The sequence below is a fragment of the Anguilla anguilla genome, chromosome 1 (assembly GCF_013347855.1).
Source record: "Anguilla anguilla isolate fAngAng1 chromosome 1, fAngAng1.pri, whole genome shotgun sequence".
In the NCBI taxonomy this organism is placed as follows: domain Eukaryota; kingdom Metazoa; phylum Chordata; class Actinopteri; order Anguilliformes; family Anguillidae; genus Anguilla; species Anguilla anguilla.
The window spans coordinates 61,587,330-61,601,817 of NC_049201.1; the positions used below are offsets into that span (position 1 = coordinate 61,587,330).

A 14,488-nucleotide genomic window follows, 5' to 3' on the forward strand; every position below is an offset into this window, starting at 1 on the left:
CACATGCACACACGCATGCACACCCACACGCATGCACACAGTCACACGTGCACACACACATACACACACACACACACAAATATGCATGCCTGATTATTTAATATATCAAAAAAGAATCTGAAAGTGTTAGATCCACCAAACAAGCAAAAACTATTTTAGCACCAATCAGGCAACCATGACTTGAGTGCTGAAAAATATCCTATTGGAGCACACATTCCATAGTAAAACATTATGGAAACCACAAAAACCTGTCATTTGACAGCTCTATCTCTATGCTCACTCTCTCCAGCCTTCCCACCCTCCTGCATATTCACTCTCTCCTGTGCTCTTTCTCCTGCATACTCAGTCTCTCCTGCGCTCCCTCTCCTGCATACTCACTCTCCTGTGCTCTCTCCTGCATACTCACTCTTTCCTGCGCTCTCTCTCCTGCATACTCACTCTCTCCTGCACTCTCTCTCCTGCATACTCACTCTCTCCTGCACTCTCTCTCCTGCATACTCACTCTGTCCTGCGCGCTCTCTCCTGCATACTCACTCTCTCCTGCGCTCTCTCTCCTGCATACTCACTCTCCTGCGCTCTCTCTCCTGCATACCCACTCTCTCCTGCACTCTCTCTCCTGCATACTCACTCTCTCCTGCACTCTCTCTCCTGCATACTCACTCTCTCCTGTGCTCTCTCCTGCATACTCACTCTCTCCTGCGCTCTCTCTCCTGCATACTCACTCTCTCCTGCGCTCTCTCTCCTGCATACCCACTCTCCCGGTGGTCCCCAGTCTCTGCTCACCTGTAATGCGTGCGGATGGAGTCCAGGATGTACTGCACTCCGTACTTCCTGCGGCTGCGCTGCTTCTCCTTGATGGCAGCAGTCAGGTTCTGCACATGGCCTGCAGGCACAGAGTCAGGAAAACAGGTGGAGGACTTCAACTGAATCAATGGGCAGGTGTGTCACATGAAAGAATGTCCTCCGGTGAAACCGGTATGCAACAATGGGTCATTACTCTAATGGTTCCCAGCTGTCATTATCGTCAATTATACCGTACAAATGATTATCATTCTCAGCGTAACTGCGTCTCATTAACATTCATCAGAAGCACCATTTCTCAGAATATGCTCATTTTAATGTTACACAAGGACACAATGTAAAATGGTTCAGGGTCAAATGGTTCAGGCTTTCCGGTCAAATCAGATTTCCATTTTCCATGGTTTCCAATGGCATTGTAAGGCTATATGCATAATTTCATAGGTAGTCAGGGCTATATTTGAGCTGTATTTGGTTACTATTTTTGATGGACAGACATTTTGAGTGATAATACTACATCGACATAAAAAGGGATAGTTTACTTTCTGGGATTTTTTTGATATTTCAGTTTTCATGTACGTTGTAAATGTGCCCAGATGGTATGTGATGAGGGAAACAGAAGTTTCTGCCACCTGCCATCTTTACTGTGAGCGGTATGGAGCCTCCGGGGGGTTTACGGTCTAAAGAAAGATAATCCACTCAAAGTAAAAGCGGTTTGAACTGTGACATTGTGCCAGAGGTTGTATGCGTGCGTATCATGCATTTTACCTGACCTCAGAAAAATGATAATCTTATTTTTGGGTGGAACTATGCGCGATGGTGCATGCAACCAGAGACGTGGAAAGCTCAAGGCAAGAAGCACTTGCACAATATGAAAACTGATATTTATGTTCACGTAAGTGTGAATCCATGTTATAAAATTAATCTATTCTTATAGCACCTGGACATATTACTGCACAAGCTGCTTTGGAGTTACTTGAAGTATAGTTTCTTGCTTTTACCAAGAACCCCAAAGCCCCTGTACTAACCAAGGTGAAGCAGGGTGATAGTCACAAACTTCTATATCCAAAATATCCTTCACAGCACATACAAACTGTCTGAGAAAATTGAAAACATACACTAAACCTGAAATAATATCAAAACATCTCAGAAATAAACTAACTTTATCCAATCAGAGGTATTAAGGAACAAAGTGGTGAGCGGTCCAATGTCTATGCAATATGAGCTCAACCAATATTGCAAGACTTGATAGTAAGAGGCAATAAGATGGGGGCATTTTGCTTGTCTTTTGCATTTTTCCTTGAATGTTTAAGCACAGTGGGACATGTGACTACTGTTCCTTCACTCGCCGGGATGCACTTTCAAATATTTTCAAGGACCACTGAAATCCTGACAACACAATTCCAGCATTCAAAGCATAACTGATGCAGAAAAATGAAGTACAAAGACAGCAATGTTTACAGAGGGCTGGAGCAAAGGGCTCATGAAAAGGGTGTTTTAGCCATTGTGTTAAAAAAAAAAAAGCTCTAAACGCAGGCTCGGGGATAACCTTGGCTGACACAATGACAAACAATCCGGAAGATTGCCACTGAACACAGATTCATATTTGCTTTCAAAAGTTCTTTAAAGTGCACAATAGCGCAGACATTTAAGCTCCTATGCCTGCGGGGACAGAGTGCATTCCATGCTGCTAAAGCATTGTCCATATCCTTTCTTTTTTTTTTGGAGTACATAAACACTTTGCCCTGCACAGTAAAACCGATGCAGCCGTGTTCATAACATATTTTAAGCCCTTATTCAAATGTGATCCCAACACTGATAAGAAGTACAATGTGAGTGCATAAATTGCGGAGGTGTAATTGGAAGAAGAGAGAATGGCGTCTCTTACTGAGGCACACGGCGAAGTGGCAGCTGCTCCAGATGCGGAAGTCAAAGAGCAGGTGCTGGTGCAGCTGGGAGAGCAGCGAGCTGTTCCCCTCACTGGACACCTGCTCCAGCAGGCACTGACACGCCATCAGCACACTCATGTCCATCATGGAGCTGGGCACCTGGCACAGAGAAACACAGTCACTCAGAACACAGGGCACCTGGCACAGAGAAACACAGTCACTCAGAACACAGGGCATCTGGCACAGAGAAACACAGTCACTCAGAACATAGGGCACCTGCCACAGAGAAACACAGTCACTCAGAACACAGGGCACCTGCCACAGAGAAACACAGTCACTCAGAACACAGGGCACTTGGCACAGAGAAACACGGTCACTCAGAACACAGGGCACCTGGCACAGAAAAACACAGTCACTCAGCACACAGAGCACCTGATACAGAGAAACACAGTCACTCAGAACATAGGGCACCTGCCACAGAGAAACACGGTCACTCAGAACACAGGGCACCTGGCACAGAGAAACGCAGTCACTCAGAACACAGGGCACCTGGCACAGAGAAACACAGTCACTCAGAACACAGGGCACCTGGCACAGAGAAACACAGTCACTCAGAACATAGGGCACCTGGCACAGAGAAACACATTAACTCAGAACACAGGGCACCTGGCACAGAGAAACACAGTCACTCAGAACACAGAACACCAGACAGAGAAACACAGTCACTCAGAACACAGGGCACCTGGCACAGAGAAACACAGTCACTCAGAACACAGAACACCAGACAGAGAAACACAGTCACTCAGAACATAGGGCACCTGGCACAGAGAAACACAGTCACTCAGAACACATGGCACCTGGCACAGAGAAACACAGTAACTCAGAACACAGGACACCTGGCACAGAGAAACACAGTCACTCAGAACACAGAACACCAGACAGAGAATCACAGTCACTCAGACCACAGGGCACCTGCCACAGAGAATCACAGAGCAAAGGGAGAATTAAGTAAGTGTCTATGAAGGCGTGTGTGAGTATTCTGAGAGTGTGAGGCTGTTGCATGTGCATCCATGAGTAAGGCCGTGGACTATATGCACAGGCACGTGCAAGTGTGTGTATGCGTGACAGAGATTTTGAGATCGTCGTTGATTTGTGTGAAACTGTTGACTTTTAGCATCTCGAATGTACGTGTTTTCACAAGAAGAATGTGAATCTGTCTATGTGTGCACGAGTGTGTGCGTACACATGTGTGCGCACATGCTCGCCTGTGTGTGTATGCATGTGTGTGTGTGTGTGTGTGTGTGTGTATGTGAAAGATACAGAGAGAGTGGTGGGAGACTCTTGATTGTGTGAGATTGTAAGCACAGGCCTTCCTCACAGGATGCCCCACCTTATGCTCACAAACACAACCATGTCCTGCTGGCCTCCCGTCCACCCTTCCGTTCTCTACAAATGCGTGTAGTCACATGTTTATGTATGTGTGTCTGTCAGTATGTGAGCGTAATGGCCAGCGCTCAGTTCTGGGCTGGGCTCTAGGCACTCTTATGTAAATCAGATCTGTATGATACAGAAATGCAACAGTAATACAGCACTAGTAATGCAAAAACATGTACATGCCTGAAATTAAAAAGGTAGGTAAGAATGGTGTCCTTTTTGTACAGTTATAGGTGGTTTGACTCAGCATTGTCTTGGATAATATCTGTGCCCGTCACGCTCTTTATCTTGTGCACTTCCTGTTTGAGTGCTGTGATCGGAGGCTGAATCTGCTGAGTCGTGCTCGAGCTGAGTGCACGCTCGCTGCGGAAAGAAACCGATGGAAAATGACGCGTTTTTGGAGAAGAAACTGCACTGATTCTGCCCCCCGGAGGTGTGCACATCCCTACTGGCCGAACTAGCGGAGAAGCTCCCACACCGCCTGCAATTAGTCCAAAATATCGCACGGGCGGCCGCACTGCTTTGTGGGAAAACTTCACCGTCGTACTATCCGTCCCGCCTCCTCTTCCGATTGAGCGAACAAACATACCTTCTTCTCATATTTTTGCAGCACTAAAAGCAACTTCAAAATCATCTCCCATCTGCTGAAGCTTTGATGTGTAAAATGCTTTCACTTTCATGTTTCCCGTGGTTATTAGAACCACAGAATCTTAATCGGCGCCCCCCAATGGCGTGGAGGGTCACTAAATGAACAGTTTGAAGCCACAGCGTGTATACATACAGCACAAACGTTTTGTTTGTGGCGCCGTGTTCGACTGCGTTTCGATCTTGGCTGAGGTCACCTTTGCATCCAGCTACAGATTTCGCCTCTCCACAGACAAACTATGCAGCAGTCTTCACTGAGAAGACTCTGGTTTTCCACTGTCATACCCAACCAGTGATACTGGGCTACACAAATGTATATGAGAGAGAAATGTACGCATACCTTCCCAGATTTCACGGGTGACTTAAGTGAAGAAATCTGATTGGTGTGTACTGGATATGTGTGCGTGCGTGCGTGCGTGCATGCCTGTGTGTGCGTGTGCGTGTGCGTATGCGTGTGTGTGCGTATGCGTGCGTGTGCGCATGTGTGTGTGCATGTGTGCGTGTTCTACCTTGCTGAGCATGTGTCCGATAATGGTGGGCCCGTGGCAGTGCAGCAGGCTCTCCTGGTTGACGGGATGATGCCTCAGCAGGTTCTTCACCATCAGCAGAAAGGCTGCCACACTGTTCTTCTCCAGACGTCCCTCTGAGAGACAGGGCATCCGTCAGTCCTCTGAGCCAATGGCCACTCACTCACCTCTGTGTGTATGAGCACACTCACACACTGCCCCTCTCTGTAGTCCCACCCCCACACTGCCCCTCTCTGTAGCCCCACCCCCACACTGCCCCTCTCTGTAGCCGCACCCCCACACTGCCCCTCTCTGTAGCCCCACCCCCACACTGCCCCTCTCTGTAGCCCCACCCCCACACTGCCCCTCTCTGTAGCCCCACCCTCACACTGCCCCTCTCTGTAGCCCCACCCCCACACTGCCCCTCTCTGTAGCCCCACCCCCACACTGCCCCTCTCTGTAGCCCCACCCCCACACTGCCCCTCTCTGTAGCCCCACCCCCACACTGCGCCTCTCTGTAGCCCACCCCCACACTGCGCCTCTCTGTAGCCCCACCCCCACACTGCGCCTCTCTGTAGCTCCACCCCCACCCCCACACTGCCCCTCTCTGTAGCCCCACCCCCACACTGCCCCTCTCTGTAGCCCCACCCCCACCCCCACACTGCCCCTCTCTGTAGCCCCACCCCCACACTGCCCCTCTCTGTAGGCCCACCCCCACCCCCACACTGCCCCTCTCTGTAGCCCCACCCCCATCCCCACACTGCCCCTCTCTGTAGGCCCACCCCCACACTGCCCCTCTCTGTAGGCCCACCCCCACCCCCACACTGCCCCTCTCTGTAGCCCCACCCCCACACTGCCCCTCTCTGTAGCCGCACCCCCACACTGCCCCTCTCTGTAGCCCCACCCCCACCCCCACACTGCCCCTCTCTGTAGCCCCACCCCCACCCCCACACTGCCCCTCTCTGTAGCCCCACCCCCATCCCCACACTGCCCCTCTCTGTAGGCCCACCCCCACACTGCCCCTCTCTGTAGGCCCACCCCCACCCCCACACTGCCCCTCTCTGTAGCCCCACCCCCACACTGCCCCTCTCTGTAGCCGCACCCCCACACTGCCCCTCTCTGTAGCCCCACCCCCACACTGCCCCTCTCTGTAGCCCCACCCCCACACTGCCCCTCTCTGTAGCCCCACCCCCACACTGCTTCTCTCTGTGGCCTCACCCTCACACTGCCCCTCTCTGTAGCCCCACCCCCACACTGCCCCTCTCTGTAGCCCCACCCCCACACTGCGCCTCTCTGTAGCCCCACCCCCATACTGCCCCTCTCTGTAGCCCCACCCCCACACTGCGCCTCTCTGTAGCCCCACCCCCACACTGCCCCTCTCTGTAGCCCCACCCCCACACTGCGCCTCTCTGTAGCCCCACCCCCATCCCCACACTGCCCCTCTCTGTAGCCCCACCCCCACACTGCCCCTCTCTGTAGCCCCACCCCCACACTGCTTCTCTCTGTGGCCTCACCCTCACACTGCCCCTCTCTGTAGCCCCACCCCCACACTGCCCCTCTCTGTAGCCCCACCCCCACACTGCGCCTCTCTGTAGCCCCACCCCCATACTGCCCCTCTCTGTAGCCCCACCCCCACACTGCGCCTCTCTGTAGCCCCACCCCCACACTGCCCCTCTCTGTAGCCCCACCCCCACACTGCGCCTCTCTGTAGCCCCACCCCCATCCCCACACTGCCCCTCTCTGTAGCCCCACCCCCATCCCCACACTGCCCCTCTCTGTAGCTCCACCCCCACACTGCCCCTCTCTGTAGCCCCACCCCCACACTGCCCCTCTCTGTAGCCCCACCCCCACCCCCACACTGCCCCTCTCTGTAGCCCCACCCCCATCCCCACACTGCCCCTCTCTGTAGGCCCACCCCCACACTGCCCCTCTCTGTAGGCCCACCCCCACCCCCACACTGCCCCTCTCTGTAGCCCCACCCCCACACTGCCCCTCTCTGTAGCCGCACCCCCACACTGCCCCTCTCTGTAGCCCCACCCCCACACTGCCCCTCTCTGTAGCCCCACCCCCACACTGCCCCTCTCTGTAGCCGCACCCCCACACTGCCCCTCTCTGTAGCCCCACCCCCACACTGCCCCTCTCTGTAGCCCCACTCCCACACTGCCCCTCTCTGTAGCCCCACCCCCACACTGCCCCTCTCTGTAGCCCCACCCCCACACTGCCCCTCTCTGTAGCCCCACCCTCACAGTGCCCCTCTCTGTAGCCCCACCCCCACACTGCTTCTCTCTGTGGCCTCACCCTCACACTGCCCCTCTCTGTAGCCCCACCCTCACACTGCCCCTCTCTGTAGCCGCACCCTCACACCACATTCTGCTGTGGCTCCACTCACCGGAGGACCTTCCCAGGGGCAGCAGCATGCCCGCGGGGCCCCTGGATGAGGTGAGCTCTGGCCCCAACAGGTCGGCCGTCTCCTGGCTCCGGGGCTCCACCTGCTCCGCTGCACACAGCTGCTCCAGCAGGGGCAGCAGCACCCCCATCCCGCCCACGGAGTTCAGGACGTCCTAGCAGAACCAATCACAACAGGGTGGGGTGAGAAGTGACACAGACACAGAGAGAGGCACAGAAGCTAGCAGAGAGAACAGCAGTAGAGTGAAAGAGAGCGAAAGGTGAGAGAGACACAGAGCCGAGTAGACAGACAATAGCAGTAGTGTGAAAGACAGAGACAGCTGAGAGAGACACACAGAGGCTAACAGAGAGAACACAGGGAGGGAGCTGACTTTGATGTCCCAGTTGACCACTCTGTGTCCAGTGAGTCTCCCATCATACAGGTGGTTAGGAGCCAGGTCCAAGCAGATCTGATTCTTAAAGGCCTAAAGAGGAAATATCAAAAGCAAGTGTGGGAATTGTATTTCATATGTTAGATTAAACATGGCCAATGGCAACTGAAAACTTCCACATGGTTGTTTATGCCAGTGATTTACAATAAACAAAAGACATTAACCTAAACAAGAAGAGCTCTCCGGTTAGGTCTGTGTATTGAGATTTGTTATGTGTGGAGATTAGAATTTAGTTAATGAAACGGGTTCAATCTCCGCACTAGAGGGCGAGTGTTGTTTTTTCCTGTTTTCAATTATCACCCAATTTACACCTCGTGCATCAGCCGATACGACTTCCTGGGCAAATAATAACGGCAATTGTACACAATTAGCAATGGGAAAGGGCAAATTATAGCCTGGAGCTTTCAAGAACTGAAATGACCCATCCTCTCCATAAAATGGCCTACCCAGCTAAGACCAATGTAGGAAGCTGACCATATGCACAAGTAGCCCCCTACCTGAGGAGTGTAGTACAACAGCAGCCTGCTGTTGAGGTCGGACGGCTCTCCGTCTGGTTTGAAGAGGGGCACGTGGTTGGGGCCTGTAGGAGAGAAAGCAAAGCTAAGGATCTGATCTGACCTGGGCCTGGTATTGCCTTATCTGCTCTGCCGTCCAGAACAGAGTGTCCCTATCAGGAGAGAGGTATTGAAGACGCATTGGGCCAGCCCTGATGCACATGGGGAGCCGGGCCGTACCTGCGGCGTACAGGGTCCGGGTCTGAGCCGGCTGCAGGGCCTCGTGGCAGATGAAGGTGGTCCCCAGCAGCCCCTCCAGCGAGGTGGGGGTGCCCCACTTGGTGTCCTGCAGCCCGGCGGGGATGGTCTGCACGGGGGCATCGCGGGAGGAGGGGAGGGTGGGGCCGCCCCAGCGGCCGGCAGCGAAGGAGGCGGGGAAAGACTGCGAGCGGGTGAGGGGGGCGGCGTGGGCGGGGAAGTCCTGCTCCGTGGGACTCTGGGGGGGGAGCAGCAGGGTGGGGGTGGTGGTGGTGGTGGTGGTGGTGCGCTGGCCTGCCAGCCCGATGCAGCAGGAAGTGAAAGGCTGGGGGAGAGGAAGAGGCGGGACAGAAACATGGCTGAGTTTTATCACACTGCTATAGAAGCTAATATTTATCATACTGCTATAGAAGCTAAGATTTATCATTCTCCTATAGAAGCTAATATTTATCACACTGCTATAGAAGCTAATATTTATCACACTGCTATAGAAGCTAATCGCCCCGTGCTACAGAAACTCAACATCAAGAAGAGCAGTTCCCAGGCCATATGTACAAATACACACAAATCCTTGGAGCGTCAGCCCATGAAAACCCTTCATTTCAGCTGTTTTGTCCACTTAACACATTCAGTCAAATTCATTCAATCATTACTTTTCTCTTTACCCCACTCCCTCCTGCAAAACCCACTCCAACACTTCACTCCGTCCCCGGATTTCCCCACTGCTCCTCTCCCTTCCGTCCCCTTTCTCTCGCTCCCCCTGCCTCTCTCACCTCGTTGAAGGAGGGGAAGCGCAGCTGGGCCGTCACGCGCTGCTCTCCGTCCACGTATATAGTGACCAGGTTCTGGCCGAAAGGGCGGCGCCCGGGAATGTGGACGACGCCCACCGAGTGCTGGAGACGACAAACCATCACATCATTACTCTGCATTATTACTGCTCACATGTGCAAAATGAGCTGTGCAGACACCGGTCCATTACCAAGGCCACACATGACTGGCTGACTGACTGACTGACTGACTGACTGACACCCACAGTGAACCAGTCAGACACCACTGTTCCTTGTCCTAGCCGAAACGGAAGGTCTCGACAGGCCGATGCTTCATGGCCTACGCTGCACCTTACTGTGCTGTCAAATTAGGAGACACTCTTACTTACTGTGACGTATGGCGTTTGCATTGTGTTCACTTATGCAGAGGAATAAATACCACACAACGTAGACAATGCCTCTTGTGTTCAGCAGCTTGAACCCAAGATGTCAACCTCTAACACAACAATTTTTCTCCAGCAGTGCGTAAATGGAGCAAACAGCTTTGGCCCATTCAGAGGGAAAACATGCGCTTTCTCTGCAGCTCACCCAGGCACAGTCTGTCAAAGGATGTTCCGCAAGGCTGACCGCCATGTATTCCTTCCTAGTGCACACGGCCACCACCAGCACCCCCTCCGCGGTGAAGAACGCCTCGAACCCGGTGCCGCTGTCCGTGAAGAAGCTGCCGGGGAGACACAGAACTCTGATCAGGTCCGATCCTTCACAACATACCCACGAACAAGAATCCCCCATCTCCCCTGTTCTACACCCACTGGCACCACCATTATGTTCTTCAGTATCATCACCATCAGCCAGACATTCTCACGTTGCTCTTTCTCTGTGACTCTCCGCATCCTATTACTGATGCGTACCAGGAAGTGCAAGTGCCGACTAAAGACTAAACCCACTCAACCCCTCCCTTCATTCTCAGCTATTCCTCACACTCGTTCCCCTCACCCCGCCCCACTCTTCCTGGTACCTGTACAGCTGTCTCCTGCGCAGGCCTTTGGGCAGACAGGGGCTGGAGGGGGGCGTGGGGGTGCTGGGCGTGGTGGGGAGGGCCAGCTCGCTGGGCAGGAAGTCGGCGTTGAGGCAGAGCCAGGCGTGGAAGGCGAAGCCGCTGCCGGGCCAGCGCTGGACGGTGGGCACCATGATGCCGGCCATGGGGGGCGTGAGGTCGAAGTACTGCAGGGCGCTGCTGCGGCCCTCGCGGGCGGCCATGGCGGACAGCACGCGCACCATGCGGGCGCAGTAGGGGTGCGCGCCCTGCTCGGCCCGCAGCAGCCGCAGCAGGCCCTTCAGCTCCTCGGGCCGCAGGGACAGCGAGCCCAGGTCCTGCAGGAGCCCCAGCAGGGCGTCGGCGCTCTGCCGGTCCAGCGCCGCCGGGTCCGCCAGCACCTTCAGCAGCGCGCCCACCAGCCCCGCCTCCACGGCCACCGTCCGGCAGGCCAGCGAGCCGCCGCACACGCCCGCCAGCCACTGCGACACCAGCAGCTGCAGCTCCCTGGAGGCCAGCTCCGGGAGCCACTGCAGCAGCAGGAGCAGCGGCTGGTCGTTACCGATCCCCAGAGCCCCGCCGTGAGAGTGAGGCCCCTCCACTGCCTGAGAGAGGGGGGGAGAGAGGGGGAGAGGGAGAGAGAGGGGAGAGAGGGAGGAGAGAGAGAGAGAGAGAGGGAGAGAGAGAGGGGAGAGAGAGGGAGGGGGGGGAGAGAGAGAGAGGGAGAGAGAGAGAGGGGGAGAGAGAGGGGAGAGAGGGAGGGAGAGAGAGGGAGAGGGAGAGAGAGAGAGAGAGAGAGAGAGAGGGAGAGAGAGGGAGAGAGAGGGGAGAGAGAGAGGGGAGAGAGAGAGAGAGGGAGAGAGAGAGAGAGAGAGAGAGAGAGGGAGAGAGAGAGAGGGGGAGAGAGAGGGAGAGAGAGAGGGGAGAGAGAGGGAGAGAGAGAGGGGAGAGAGAGGGAGGGGGGGGGAGAGAGAGAGAGGGAGAGAGAGAGAGGGGGGAGAGAGAGGGGAGAGAGGGAGGGAGAGAGAGGGAGAGGGAGAGAGAGAGAGAGGGGGAGGGAGGGAGAGAGAGGGAGAGGGAGGGAGAGAGAGAGAGAGATAGAAGGAGGGAGAGGGGGGAAGAGAAAGAGAGAGAGAAGGAGGGAGATGGAGGGGAGAGAGAGAGAAAGAGAGGGAGAGAGGGAGAGAGAAAGAGAGAGAGAGAGAGAGATAATAGGAGGGAGAGGGGGAAAGAGAAAGAGAGAGAGAAGGAGGGAGAGGGAGAGAGTGAGAGCAAGAGAGAAGGAGGGAAAGAGGGAGGGGTTGAGTGAAAGAGACAGGGAGAGAGAGCGTGAGTGAGACAGTTTCTGGGTTCTGTCTGGCCACTCCCCTTTATAAATATTCAAAAATGATTTATGATGAGCCCATAAGAACACTGAGCGTCAACAGCTTTCAACTTGTAACACAAAGTGGATTATCTGGTCTGTATACTGAATGCCTGTTATAAATAAGTAATGCAAGGGCATTTAATTAGTGTGTACATAATAAATCACACGGAGTACATTCATGGGAGGTTCAACTTAGAGGAACGCTTACTGACATCTTGAAAACAAATTATTTTAGACTCAAATTAAAGCACCACATGAAATGACAACATGGCAACCACTTATGATTTCTGAAGATGGTGGTCCTATGCGCATTTAAAGGGGCAGCCAGCCTGACAGCCATCTTCTGCTCACCATGTTCATCAGCTCCTGCAGAAGCCGTTTGGTTGGCTGACCCTGGCTTTTCAGCACGTCAAACAGGTGGGAATAACCAATCCTCTCCTTGAAAACCTCCTGGTGTGGAAGAGCAAAAAGAGATGAAATCCACTCCAACACAATTAATCAGGTAAGAGTGACTGAGACAGAGCCAGCAATAATGTGCCAACTGTAAACTACTACAATAAAAGAAAAAAGAAAAAATGGTTTTTAATTTCATTCTGATCAGCGGTTTCTTTTCATCTTAATAGGAAATCTGTGGTTATATTTATACTTCCAAAATTCAAATCCAGATCTTGTGTCAGCCTCTAAGCATTCTAGGTCTAGCAGATAAAATTCCCTGTTGCTTAAGATCCAAAACAAATGCAAATGCAAACATGTTTGGACAAAATTTTGGATTGCACAGATACAGACTAAACCTGTTTTAATACGTGGAGTTACCCAAACAAAACGAAGAAAAGTGCATACAGTGAAATACAAGGAGCCAAGCCTTGACCCATCACTCAAAATGAAACCACTACTCCCTTTAAACCATTAAATCAGTCAAGGCTTAAGCCACAGATTAACTGCGTAAAAGCACAGTGCTGCAGGAGAGCAGACCCAGATCTCTGCAGCTCGGGTGTGGGCCAACTCCGCACAGTTTTCAGGAATGTGTGTGCGTGTGTGTGTGCGCGCACGCGAGTGTGTGCACGTGTGTGTCTGTATGTGTGTGTGTGTGAGTGTGTGCGTGTGTATGTATGAGTGTGTGTGTATGAGTGTGTGCGTGTGTGTGTATATGAGTGTGTGAATGCGTGTGTGCGTGTGTGCGTGCGCGTCTGTGTGAGTGTGTGTGTGTATGTATGAGTGTGTGTGTGTGTGTGCGTGTGTATGTATGAGTGTGGGTGTGTGTGTGCGTGTGTGTGTGTATGTATGAGGGTGTGTGTGTGTGTGTGTGCGTGTATATGTATGAGTGTGTGCGTGTGTATGTATGAGTGTGTGTGTGTGTGTGTGTATGTATGTATGTATGAGTGTGTGCGTGTGTATGTATGAGTGTGTGTGTGTGTGTGTGTGTATGTATATGTATGAGTGTGTGTGTGTATGTATGAGTGTGTGTGTGTGTGTGTGCGCGTGTATATGTATGAGTGTGTGTGTGTGTATGAGTGTGTGTGTATGTATGAGTGTGTGTGTGTGTGTGTGTGTATGAGTGTGTGTGTGTGTGTGTGTGTGTGTGTGTGTGTGTGTGAGTGTGTGTGTATGTATGAGTGTGTGTGTGTGTGTGTGTGTGTGTGTGTATAGAGGGCACGCTGGCTCCGTGCTTGAGTGCTGAAGGGAGGGATAAACCCAGATGAAGGGAGGAGCGGGAGAAAGGGAGGATGTGAGCTCATACCTTGGCGGAGGGGGAGTTGCTCATGATAGCCGTGAGGACGCTGAGGGCGTGGACTGTAATGGAGTCTGACCCTCGTTCCCACACCTGCATGGAGGGACACGGCAACAGGACGCATCACTGACTGGGGGAGGAGCCCGTGGTGAAGAGAGACAGAAAGCCGTGTACTCCGCAAACTTTGACCCACAAACTACCCGCACGGGGTTGCAGATTCGCATCTTTAATAACGGGTGGGTCAAAGTATGACTACAACAGGCCCCGGATTAGGAAAAATCACATTCGACTGTGGGATCACAGCCCAGAGTCCATCAACCACCCAAGGACCACGTACCTTAGTTCCTGCACACACACGTTTACAAAGTAAACGTCACTTGGAATGGCACTACACGCCACGCGCATGCGACATTCATGCAGACAGGACAGATGATTTTGCAGCCAGAAGGGCATGCTTACTACAGCAACATTCCACACAGCACATCACATGGTATAGCAACCCGCAGACATCACATTGATCATAGCACAGCACAGCACACACCAGAAAAGTAACAGCACCCACAAAATCACAAAGGCTCAAAAAGCTTCGACCTAACATTTATTGGAATGGTACCCAGGATGCACTGTGGCCTTCCCCACGCTGGAAGAGTGCAAGTTGTACAAGCATGGATGGATTACCAAGCATGCACATGCACCATCACACACCAGCAGTGGTAACACTTTATATCA

General features: G+C 53.0%; 1 protein-coding gene across 4 annotated transcripts in view; it reads right to left on the reverse strand.

Moving 5' to 3' along the window:
- nbeal2 (neurobeachin-like 2) overlaps window positions 1-14,488 on the reverse strand; it is a 78,620-nt gene that overhangs the window by 27,223 nt on the left and 36,909 nt on the right. For all 4 annotated transcript variants that reach the window (XM_035413488.1, XM_035413475.1, XM_035413469.1 and 1 more), the window contains 12 exons: window positions 13,769-13,852; window positions 12,382-12,480; window positions 10,647-11,269; window positions 10,217-10,349; window positions 9,635-9,754; window positions 8,844-9,186; window positions 8,607-8,689; window positions 8,050-8,142; window positions 7,662-7,833; window positions 5,276-5,409; window positions 2,687-2,846; window positions 784-883 (listed from right to left, as the gene is read on the reverse strand). In XM_035413488.1, the coding sequence (XP_035269379.1) occupies window positions 784-883; window positions 2,687-2,846; window positions 5,276-5,409; window positions 7,662-7,833; window positions 8,050-8,142; window positions 8,607-8,689; window positions 8,844-9,186; window positions 9,635-9,754; window positions 10,217-10,349; window positions 10,647-11,269; window positions 12,382-12,480; window positions 13,769-13,852 (2,144 nt within the window). The remainder of the gene's footprint in view (window positions 1-783; window positions 884-2,686; window positions 2,847-5,275; window positions 5,410-7,661; window positions 7,834-8,049; window positions 8,143-8,606; window positions 8,690-8,843; window positions 9,187-9,634; window positions 9,755-10,216; window positions 10,350-10,646; window positions 11,270-12,381; window positions 12,481-13,768; window positions 13,853-14,488) is intronic.